Source organism: Cydia splendana, chromosome 5 (genome assembly GCF_910591565.1).
Source record: "Cydia splendana chromosome 5, ilCydSple1.2, whole genome shotgun sequence".
In the NCBI taxonomy this organism is placed as follows: Eukaryota; Metazoa; Arthropoda; class Insecta; order Lepidoptera; family Tortricidae; genus Cydia; species Cydia splendana.
In genome coordinates this window covers 19,937,167-19,949,886 of record NC_085964.1, presented here as the reverse complement: position 1 = coordinate 19,949,886, position 12,720 = coordinate 19,937,167, and the positions used below count along the sequence as shown (strand labels likewise).

The 12,720-nt window shown below is 35.2% G+C and overlaps 2 protein-coding genes across 2 annotated transcripts; one reads left to right on the top strand and one right to left on the bottom strand.

Annotated features, from left to right (window-relative positions):
- Window positions 1–2,348: 2,348 nt before the first annotated feature.
- LOC134790870 (uncharacterized) lies at window positions 2,349–6,906 on the top strand. The gene is made up of 3 exons (XM_063761854.1): window positions 2,349–2,483; window positions 3,085–4,024; window positions 5,833–6,906. Exons 1-2 carry the CDS (start codon window positions 2,390–2,392, stop codon window positions 4,020–4,022), a joined length of 1,032 nt encoding a protein of 343 aa, XP_063617924.1. The 5' UTR covers window positions 2,349–2,389; the 3' UTR covers window positions 4,023–4,024; window positions 5,833–6,906.
- Window positions 6,907–7,742: 836 nt separating this feature from the next.
- Window positions 7,743–8,631, bottom strand: LOC134791143 (uncharacterized). Its single transcript, XM_063762163.1, has one exon. It carries the CDS (start codon window positions 8,425–8,427, stop codon window positions 8,053–8,055), a length of 375 nt encoding a protein of 124 aa, XP_063618233.1. The 5' UTR covers window positions 8,428–8,631; the 3' UTR covers window positions 7,743–8,052.
- Between the last annotated feature and the right edge of the window lie 4,089 nt (window positions 8,632–12,720).

Genomic DNA, 12,720 nt, shown 5'->3' with positions numbered 1-12,720 from the left:
TTTACACTACTGACAACACAGGATAGCTCTGTCACATTTGACAATTCGGATCTAGATAACTTCATGCCCTGACCGTCATCCTTGTCGAACGCGTGTTAATTGTTATTTCCTTCTCGCTCAGTGTCAGCAGTCGCAGTGTTTTCCAAACTTTTCACGCCGTAAGCTTGGTAATTAATGTGTAACTGTGAATTAGTTTTTCAAACGTTTGTCTTGTATAGATAAATAAAGTTTAATTTAATACATTAGATTTGTTTTATTTTACTATGTTTCTACATGAATAACTTAAAATGAATGCCGTTAAAATAATTTTCACCGTTGCTTAAAATTCTCCCACATTTTAAAGTTTGAGAACCTGTAAACAGCATGATGACGTAGGCCCGTGTCAGTTAGGTCATACGCGAATCTCGGAATAGAGTACCAGGCGGAGTATATTATTATACCATGGGATAGGGTAGTAGTTTGGCTAGAACTGTTAGTTCAATATCAAGAATCAAAAGAAAATTAGAGCATGTTGAAATACATTGACATTTGATCATACGGGACTTATCCCCAAAAAAATCCAAACCTATGTCACCCTGCGTAATTATATGGTGAAGTTATGGTATGGTAATTACAGCAAATGTGTTAACTAGAGACCAAACTACCGGCAGTCACGGAATGTCTTTATCCGTGTACACTCAGGGCTGTCACCGATTCTGATAAGCTTCTAATTGACCGAGCGTTAGCGTAGGTCTCCATTTCAGCTTGGGCAAAAATGCTTTCGTGTGTTCGATTGTTCGCCTCCACAGGATTGCGACCTGAATCGATTTTCGTGAAATTTTGGAACCTGAATAATTAAAATATATATTACTTGAGTACTCTGAGACATTGTTTTAATTCAAATATTGGACAATTATTATGAAACAAACATTAAAAATAAAATAAACTAACTTATCTATAAAATAAAACTAAATTAAAACTAAAACTAATAAGTACTAAATAAAATAAAATAAAATAAAATTAAAATACGTCTAAGAAATTGGGCCCCTTTGGCATGGTGCCGAGGACGCTGGCAGCATTTCCCCGCTGTATTGCGAAGCTAATACGTTGAGCGAGAAAGCTGCCAGCTCTTCGGTCACCAGTGAAATCGATAAGCCTTTTTGAAAGGTCTTTAAAAAGTTGTAGGGCATTAGGACCCCACGGGCCAAGGGTCTCAACCCCAAATTAAATAGATTTTGTCGATTCAGTTTTTGGAAATTTTTCGAAATGATTGAGCCCTACATTTTAAGCTATGCTCTCAGAGCCACTAAGTAGTCATAATCATGGTCCTACAAAAATATTAAAATACGGTAACAATAACACTAATAGGGACTTAGTGCCTGAAATTAAATCATTTCAATTTCATTAGTTTCATTACCTATACAAAAACGTCCGATTTAATTATATTCTAAAATTGTATTTTGCTGTCTCTTATTTATTACTTACATAGGTAGGAGATTATTTTAGCCGCCTCCTTATTGGTAAATAGGTAATAGTTATATGTGATACATACATGTGTTTACTTTCCCTATTGCTTCGTTTACCTAGTTACTAATATACCACGTTGTCGTTACTACGAGAGGTGTGAAAACACTAAAATAATAGGAAAATATCAATAAATACTTATTATTGCAGTCTAACACTGCTATTGCTGCTGGGAACTGTTTGTTATAACGTTAACAGAAACACAAACATATAAACAAGTTACACTCATAGGAGTCATTATAAATAGTATAATTATAGGTAAATTATGACTTTTGACAAACTTTTTACTAGTAGTGCAAGTAATCAATGTAATCATGTAGACTGAAAAAAGTGCGTCATAGTATGTATTCATGAATGAAATATTTTGTCATAGTGAGTAATCAATTATCTATCTTTTGCCAGCCCTACGTAACATTGTCACCACTCCTTGGTGATTAATAATTGATCTAATAGAGGCATGTGGGTTTTTGGGGCTACCGATAGGTACCCTGTATGATATACGATTAAGTAATAAATAGGTATCCTTCGTGTAGTTATAACGTTAATTCAGTACATCAAACATTCAGTATGGTGTTTAACAATGTACAAACATATTTAAACAAGTGTTTTGAGATTGTTTCTGTTTTGAATTAATTAACACATAAATACCATTGGGCATTATATTTGTGCTTAGTCCGAGGTAGTTATTACATGTAGTATCCTGATTCCAGCGTCTAAGGTCGCGATTTCAGAGCCTAAAAAAAAAAAATTAACCCTACCTGGCAACACTATGGTCACCACGCTTCATTCCTGTTTTAGCGCAAAAACTAACGGTTCGCGTCCCGTGAAAACAAATAGTTTTATGCGTTGTTTTATACAAAAAATTGCATACTTTGTGAGAAAAAAGATGCTGAAAAGATCGAGTGAAGGTGAGGATCGAAAGTTACGGAAGATACGTAAGATGGAAAGGAAAATACAAAAATACAAAGAAGCCATGACAGGTAAGCTTTCATCAAACATTGAATTTTGACTTGCTATACCAGTTTTTTTTCCACACATAGCAGGTTATTTTGGTTTGAATGTTTTTTGCCTCGGCATAGTAAAATCTCGTTGAGATACAATGAATTTGGATGTAAAAATATCCATAACCTATAACGGGTTGCTCGAGTTTCGAAACCCGTTTCTCTCGTTGAGAGGATTTACCTGGTCTTTTACCTCACCCTCATTTTCCGTTGGAAAAGGGGAAGATCTCGTTGAGATATTATAGATACTTAGAGAATGCCAATCGTTTACATGACCTCATGCCGGGTTCTTTCGAGTTTCGAAGACCCGATGTTCCCGTTGGGTGAAATTAACTTAGATGATAACATCTAATCATACCCCCAGAATCCGTTGGATAAAGGGGAGGATCTCGTTGAGATATTAGATTGTTTTTAAATAATATACCACAAGAGTCGTGGGATATGGCTACATATTTATTGGTTCTTGCTCGATTCACTAGGCAAGTTGGCTCTGAAATTTGGGTATCATAGTGTGGACTTAGGTATAACCCTAAATACTTACCATAAGCTTATGATTGAAATGTAACACAAAAAATTTCAGCTGCGGATCCAGAAACATTGTCAATTTTGGAGCAAAATAGTGTGGATGAAAATTGTGATAAGTTGGAAGAAGAAGATAATGCTCATAGTGACAAACCAGAAGAAACTCAAGAACACCATCAAGAACATGAAGAAGAGGAAGGTGATGTCGAGATAGAGGAAGACCTGCCCCAAGACATCCTGGCTGCCCTCGGAGAAGGGGGACAGGATGATGATGCTAACTATGGAGCTGAAATAAAATCAGAGATTGTTAAGATAATCAACACTATACTAACAGATGGAATGAATAAAGAGATGCATGAATCCTTATCAAAAACTAAGATCCCGAGAAACGCCAAACTGTTAGATGCTCCAAAATTAAATACAGAATTTGCAGGTTTTCTCAACAACTCCATGACCAATAGAGACAACTTACTGAAAGATAGACAGCAAGACCTGGGCAGAGCAATTGCTTTAGTTACTCAAACAATTAATGATCTAACTAAAAATGATTTCGACAAATTACAGGCAATAAAGTCCCTGAGTGACAGCATAAGACTACTCAGTAACCTGCATTTCAATTACACTCAAATTCGAAGAAAGTTGATTGCACCATTTATGGATAAGTCGTTGACACAAAACCTAAGTGAAAACAAGAGATCTGAGTTTTTATACTCTAAACTAGAGGAATCAGTAAAAACATCCTCTGCAATGAAACGCACAATCAACATTCTAAAACCCAAAAATACACCAAAAAACTCTCTGAATCCCAGGCGGCAAACCGCCCCAAATCAATACACGCCCAGAACAAACAACATAAATTACAAACCAAGACCATACCAGAGCAATCAGGCTCCAACCTACAAGCCACAGCGCAGCCATCAACGTCCACCACAACAAGCGAGGTCAACTCGCCGACCAACATCCCATCATCGAGGAGGTCGTGCGAAGTACCCATAAAGGTAAATTTTGCTGCTCGCCTTAAACATTTTTATAGTTGTTGGGCATTTTTGACAGATGATGAAACAATCCTAAAATGGACAAATGGATATTCCATACCTTTTGATTGTGAACCAAGTCAACATAATGTTCCTCTTAATAACACATTTAATACCTCTGAGAGAAAGATTATTACAATGGAAATACATAAACTTATTGTAATGGGGGCTATTACCCAATGTCAACCAAGTAAAGGGCAATTTCTGTCTAGTATTTTTACTATCCCTAAAAAAGATGGATCTCACAGATTTATTCTCAATTTAAAGGGTTTAAACAAATTTATTATAACAAAACATTTCAAGCTGGAAGACATCAGGACATTATGTAAACTAGTTACAACAGATGATTACATGTGCACTGTTGACTTGAGACATGCATATTATTTGGTGCCTATAAACGAATCACATAAGAAATATTTAAGATTTACATTCAATAAGAAATTATATGAATTTAACTGTATGCCATTTGGCTTATCTACGGCACCTCTAGTCTTTACTAAACTTTTAAAACCGGCTATTGAAACTCTGAGAGAACAGGGTATTAGGCTTATTATCTACCTTGATGACATAATTTGTCTTGGAAGTACTTACACGGAATGTCTAAATAACACCCAAGAAACATGTAATTTATTACAATGTTTAGGCTTCATAATTAATGATGAAAAGAGCTCTATGACTCCATCCTATGTGAAGGAGTATTTAGGCTTTACTATTAATTCAAGAAACATGACTTTAAGCCCCACACTAAAGAAACGCAATAGTTTATACTCCTTAATTAAAGACTTCCTTAAAATTAAATCATGCAGTATTAGAGAATTTGCAAAATTACTAGGAAATTTAGTGTCAGTCTGCATAGCAATTCCTTATGGTTTTGTATACACAAAAAATTTAGAAAGAGAAAAGTTTTTAGCTCTAGAATGCCATAATGATAATTTTGAAGGAATTATGAACATTAATAAACCAATCAAAGAAGATTTAGTGTGGTGGAAAGAGAACATTTTAATAAAGAGTAATCATATTAAACAATATAACTTCTCCTTAGAAATATTCTCAGATGCTTCACTGATGGGTTGGGGTGCATTTTGTAATGGCCAAAGTACACAGGGCAATTGGTCTGAGTGGGAGCGCAATCAACACATTAACTACTTAGAACTTTTAGCAGCTTTCTTTGCTCTAAGATGCTTCGCAGATAAATATAATAACTGTGAAGTACTTCTCAGGATAGACAACACAACTGCCATAGCATATATTAACCGTATGGGTGGAGTGCAATACCCGTTACTAAATGATATTACTAGACAGATATGGAGGTGGTGTGAAGCGAGAAATCTGTGGATTTTCGCATCTTACATCAAATCAAAAGAAAATGTTGAGGCTGACTTCCAGTCTCGCAACTTTAATGTAGATACTGAGTGGGAACTTGCACAGGATATTTTTAATACAATTGTTAATAAATTTGGCGTCCCCGAATTAGACTTATTTGCGTCACGAATTAATCATAAATGTGACAAATATATATCATGGCACAGGGATCCTTTCGCCTGGAACATTGACGCTTTCACAGTCAAATGGAATTCTACCTTTTTCTACGCTTTCCCACCTTTTGGTATTCTACTAAAAGTTCTTCATAAGATTAAATCAGAAAAGGCCATAGGCATTTTAATTTTTCCTCTATGGCCATCTCAAGTTTGGTATCCACTCTTAAAATCTATGGTAATATCAGATATACTAACATTCGGACCATCTGAAGACCTCCTCATATCTCCTTTCAGAACTCCACACCCACTTCAGACGCAACTTATCCTGGCGGCGTGCAAATTATCAGGGAAGCGTTTAAAAGAAGATTAATTGCAGAACGTTCAATTGACATTATGATTGCTTCATTATCTAAGAACTCCATTAAACAATATAATAGTTGTTTACGCCAGTGGTGGCTTTATAGTAAACGTAATAGTATAGATACATTCAGTGCATCAGTCCCTATCATAATATCATACTTAACAAACTGCTTTGAGAATGGCCTGTCTTATCAATCACTCAATTGCTATCGCTCAGCGTTATCCCTTATAATTGGCAGCCACATAGGCACGGATGAAAGAATTAAGCGCCTATTCAAAGGATTCTATAAGTTGCGCCCTATGAAACCCAAGTATAATGATACTTGGAACCCGGACACAGTATTAACATTCTTAGGAAATCTATATCCCCTAGAATCTTTACAACTAGAATTACTTACAAAGAAACTAGCAATGTTATTGATTTTGGCAACAGGGCAAAGGGTACAGACTCTTTTTTATATTAAAATTAATAATATTAAGACCTCTACAGACGGTATCACAATACAAATTACAAACCTTTTGAAGACTTCTGGGCCCAGACGTCCTCCAACAATACTTAACATACCATATTTAAATAATAAACCTGAGATATGTCCGGCTAGAACTTTAACTAAATATTTAGAAACTACTCAAAATATACGACAAGAAAATAGTTCCCTCAAGAACCTTTTCCTTACCTTTAAAAGTCCTATCAGAGAAGCCTCCACTCAGACTATTAGCAGATGGCTGAAGCAAATTATGAATGATAGTGGGGTGGATATATCTAGATTTTCAGCTCATTCCACTAGACATGCGTCTTCTTCTAGAGCACACAGAGAAGGCCTTACTGTAGACAGCATAATGAAGGCTGTAGGTTGGTCATCAAGATCACAAACATTTGCCCGACATTATAATAGACCACTAACTAATATGGTTAACGACCAAGTTCAATTTGCCCGAGCAGTGCTCGGAGATTAAAATGTTTTGTTTTTAGTATAGTTTTTATTATAAGAGCCAAATCCTGAGTTACGTTTTATTAAATTTTTTATTTGAGGCTTGTACTAAGACAGTACAAACAAATTGTCATTGTTGATTTACTGTTAGAAAATTAGTTAAGAAGCTTATAAGAGTTATATAAGACTGTTACTCACTGATTAAGTTTATTAAAAATTTAGCCTCTATGTTCTTTCTAATTAAATTAGATCTCATTATAACTGTTAAGAATACAGTAAGTACATAAGGTACAAAATGTGAGATAGTAAGTCTCTTTGTTACATTAAAAGATCTTAAAGTAAATAAATAATGCTTATTAATTTTCTCTGAACATCTACATGTAATAACTACCTCGGACTAAGCACAAATATAATTACAGGATTAAACGAACTTACCTGAAGTGAAGTTCTATCCTGATTATATGTAGTGCTTAGTCCGAGGTAGGAAGTTCCCTTCCCTCCCAAGATTAATAGTTCCCTCTTAATCTCTTACCCTCTTAATTAGCTCTGAACTTAATGAAGCGTGGTGACCATAGTGTTGCCAGGTAGGGTTAATTTTTTTTTTTAGGCTCTGAAATCGCGACCTTAGACGCTGGAATCAGGATACTACATGTAATAACTACCTCGGACTAAGCACTACATATAATCAGGATAGAACTTCACTTCAGGTAAGTTCGTTTAATCCTGTAATTATACTCGGAACGATTTAACTTTATTTAAAAAATCTAGTTACAATATAAGCTTTAGCTCTGCTGTTAAAAAAAAGACAGAGAAATTAATAGTATCTAAATTAGAATAGAACTAAAAGGTATAACGTAACAAAGGACAAATTAAATAATAAATGTAAAAATAGCTCTCATTATTTTATTTTCATATCATCTCTTTTTTCAAACATTTGACAAACATTTAAAAACGGATACTAAGCAAGCATTTAAAACAACACAGTTTTCAAAAACATAACGTAATTCCATTCTAAGTACCTATTAAAACAAATCCAGAACGTACATTTTACATTCAGATGAAAAAAGCGGCCTCCTTGATACGAGGAATCACCGGTATCCGGTATCAAAACTTATCACATCACGCACCGGCTGACGGCACAACGCGTCACATATCGAAAACAACGCGTCACAGATAAAGCACTGAGCGGCAAAGTTCAATCACATAACTAAGTCTCATTTCTTCAACGCATGACGAAGGTGAAGATAGACTCAATAACGTCATCCAAATTCTTGCTGAAAGGCGAGAGTTGAGCAGAAAACGGCTCAAATGTTGCTTTTTCTTTCCCATCCACTAGCAAATGACAGGAGGCACCAATAAGTTGAATGTCATCGTTCTTGTAGCGCCTGGAAACTGTCACTAGACCATTGGCCCCGACTAGGTTGATGGTCCCAAAGTTGTCGACAACGTCGATCTTGCAATCGCTGCCGATAACTTCGATGTGACCTTGGTTGCTTTTGACTATAATGACGCAGCCGTTGCCAACGACCTTTAGGCGAGTGGCGTTTGTTTCCATGGTGACTTTCTTCTTGTTGCCGACGATCGAGTATTGCTTCATTTTTGAAATTGGAATGTTTTTCTTTTCAAGAAAGAAATGGCTAGTTGTATTTATTTGTTTTTTTAGTGTTGATACTGGCTGGAGAGATTTTGATTGCCTCTCACTGGCTGGTTGTATCAAGAATGATTCAAGCCGGCCGCGTGCGCTCGTTTTATAGGTCGCGCCGGCGTGTGCGCAGCCCCTCCCCGCGTAGGATTCCCCTAGTAATGCGTCATCCATTCATCGAGTTTCGGCTATTGTAATAATTGTAAGAGTTGTTATTCCCCGACGAATTCAGGTGAACTAAAGTAAATAACAATATAATGAAAATCATTGTGTTACAAATTGAGAAAGGGTTGGGACCTCCTAGTAAGTATATCAATACTTGTGACAGGAGACCCCGCTCTTCCAGCAGCAAGTTAAGGGTATACAAACCAATACAATACTCGTTAATTATGTAGGTACAAAAAAAAAAATGTACTTATACCTATAATTAGACTAAAGTAGATAACAGATAACTAACAGTTGTTATAGTTCGTTTTTTTTAGCATTAGAAAGAACTTGAAAGAAGGTAACAGCGATTTTGGCATGTCTTTTTAATTGAAAAACGCTTTTTAAAAATCAGTTATGAAAGCAGAAGAATATAAAAGATCGTATTAGATTCATAATTGTTACATATTTGCTGTAACTTATTTTAAAAATGTGTTTTTCAATTAAAAGACACATCAAGATTGTTTACCTTATTTCTAATGCTAAAAAAACGAACTATAAGTTAACAATTCAATGCAATGTAATAATCTGAGAGTATTTCTATCGGGAAAATAATTATTTTAGTACATAAGTATACATATAGCATGAAAGTTTTGTTTTAACATTAGGAAAATAATAGGCTATTTTATGTTATGTGTTATGTTAAATTAATTTTAGTGTTTGATTACATTATATGTTGTTTTGAATTTAGTCTTACGCTACTACGTCATGTTTACATTTGTTATATTGGTTGTGTAAATGTGTAACTTTGCGTATTCTGTTATCATAATCCAATAAGTTGGGTACTTTAGAATGGTAAACGGACGAGATAATTACTTTTCATTTCTCATGCTCTGAAAGAGGCTCATTGTTTATCTGTGAAGCGGGTTAAAAGTGATACGTTTCGGTCCTAGGGCGTATTTTACGTTTATTACATTTTTTTACGATTAGGTTTTTTGACAATTCGGTTCTTAATGGATTTTGTAACTAGTATAATTTCCTACCTACTTCGTATTGTTTTGATTATGCATTATATGGTAATTTGTCTCTTTATGTACAGAGTACAGATACCTAGAAAATAATATGATAAGATTAATGGATACTTTATTTATTAATAGATATAAGTACTTAATAGTTTTTTCGCAAACAAATATTCACTTTTTCACCAGTTAGTTACTTATATGATTTAGATTTAGATTTAGATTTATTTATTTCATAATATGAAATTACAATATAAATTATTTTACACTAATCTATACGAATTTATATTATGATCGTCAAGTAGGAAAATAAGAATTGATTATAATTATACAAATGTCAAGCAATAAGTACACAATTTAAAAACCATTATAACTATTATAAGCAATCAATTAATTAACTAAATTTTTTAACAATGTCAAATAATATAAAATGTAAAAACAATGTCAATACAGTAAGCATGGATATGTCATAATGATCGTCAAATTAAAATAAAAATGAAATATAGGTCAAAGAAACATTAATTACATTCAGTTTATTGTGTTACATGTCATTTCCATATATTCATTTACAGAATATAATGGATTATCCAATAAAAAGAGTCTCAATTGGCGTTCAAATGTTTCGTCAGATGGTTCAGTTCGCAATTTTGCAGGTAGACGTTCATAGTACGTTGGTCCAATCACCCTCGGATTTTTGACTGAAAGTGCCATGCGACGCGGCACTGTGCGTAGTCTACCCGTGGATCGGAGCTGTTTGCCCGCAACCTCGACACGTTTGAACATTAATTCTTACAAACATTAATACTTGAAATATGTAAAGTGAGTAGTGTGTCATTATACCGATTTGCTTGAATAGCTCCTTACACGAATGTCTAGCTTGGACTCCAGCTAGCAATCGAACCGCCCGTTTTTGAAGTATCAAGACTCGCTTTGAATCTGTGGAATTTCCCCATATTAACGTCCCGTAAGATATTAATGAATGAAAATGGGAAAAATACACAGCCTTCAGTGCTTTTCGTGATATAAGTGGCTGTAGTTTCTTGATGGCGAAGACAGCACTACTCAACCTATTGCATAATTGGTCAACATGACACTTCCAGCCAAGGTTCGAGTCAACCGTAAAGCCCAGGAATTTGCTCTCAGAACACAATGGCATTGGGCCGTTTGTAATACACGAAGGTACTGCAGTGCCACGAGCTGAAAAAATCATCACGTTTGACTTCGCGACATTCAAGAGCAACCCATTCGACGAAAACCACAACTGTAGCTGATCACATGCCTCACGGATTTTCTCAGCAAGCAGTTCATGGGTTTGGGCCCTCACGACTACCGTTGTGTCATCCGCGAAGAGTACTGGTATGCCGCTCGTTATTGCTGACGGAAGATCGTTAATAAATAACAGAAATAAGGTATTGCCGATCGCTGACCCTTGAGGGATGCCCAAGTTGACGTGGCCTGTGTCTGAGATTTGTGATTTTCCATTCGTGGACATTTTCACCACCTGCCTACGGTCCGACAGGAATGACGTGAACAATTTGTGTGCATAACCCTCAATTCCGTAAAGACTTAGCTTGGCTAATAGCAATTTGTGGTTTATAACGTCAAACGCCTTTGATAAGTCGCACAGTATGCCTGCCATCTTGTGCTTCTCATCAAGGCCCGTAATAATTGAGTCAATTATTTTGTGTGCTGCCATTGTAGTTGACCGTTTTTGCCTATACGCATACTGGTTATCAGTGAGCAGGTCGTGTTTTTCCATGTATGCCATCAGGCTAGAAGATAAAATGGACTCCACTATCTTTGAGATCGTGGGTACTATACTTATTGGTCGGTAGTTGTTCACGTCATCCTTCTCTCCCTTACCCTTAAACACCGGGCAGACTCTAGTATTTTTAAGCACATTTGGGTACGTACCACTTCGAAACATGGAGTTGATTAAAATCACCAAAATATCCGCAATAATCGGCCAAATACTTAAAATAATATTTAATGACATGTCATAAACATCAATTGTTGTACGGGTCTTTAACATTGATTTTATTGTATTATCCAAGAGGTTACGTGTAACTACAGGGGCTTCGAATTTTCGTAAAATAGATTTGGTTAAGTGTTTACTGACATATCGTTTGGACAGTGACTCATCGCTATTTATTACGTATTTTGTAGCAATATTAAGAAAATGCGAATTAAATTCATTTGGGATTTCTTCATGAGGTATTACGGCATTTGTATCCTGTTTTTTTAACGAAATCACTTGGGGTTTTGTTTTTAATCCTATCTCTTCGTTTACGACTTTCCAGATTTCTTTTGATGGATTTTTACTTTCCACCAGTCTGTTTTCGATAAATGACCGCCGAGCTCTTAGTGTTTCAGATTTTATTAATTGGGAGTAGTGATCAATGCAGTCAGATATCAGCTGCTGGTTATCAGGATATTGTCGTCGTATCTCATGAAGATCCCTGTGCTTTTGGATATATTCACACAACTTGTCAGATGCCCATGGAACGGATTTTTTCTTTTTTAGCCTCATCTGTTTAATCGGGAAATGTAAATTTATATAGAATGACAAAATATTAAATAATTTATCAAATTTGCACTCGATGTCAATAGTATTATCATATATAAAGTCAAAATTATAATTAGAAATGTCCCAAAAGAATGAATAAATTGATTCATGATTAAATAGCCGGCGTTCAATTATGTCATTTGGTTTGGTATTTTGTAGTCCTCGTTCAATAGTGAAAACAAACTGTTGCGCGTTGTGATCGCTAATGGCGGTGTCCACTGACGATACACTAAGGAGTTCGCGAGTACAATTCGTTATTCCGTATGTTTTTAATATTCTTTACCAACTGTATTTTTTGTATCCATTATGATATGATTATGCTCGTCATTATGTTTTTTGTTAGTGCCAGATAACTGTAGTAGACAATTTTATTATTGCTTAGGTAGGTACATATTTTAAATAAAAAATACGTAATAAGAATAACTATTACATAACAAAAACAGGAAAAAGGCAGTTATTGATTAAGTGCCTATTACTACCTAATTAATGTGTTTGTATCTTGGCAGATTCATGACCGTG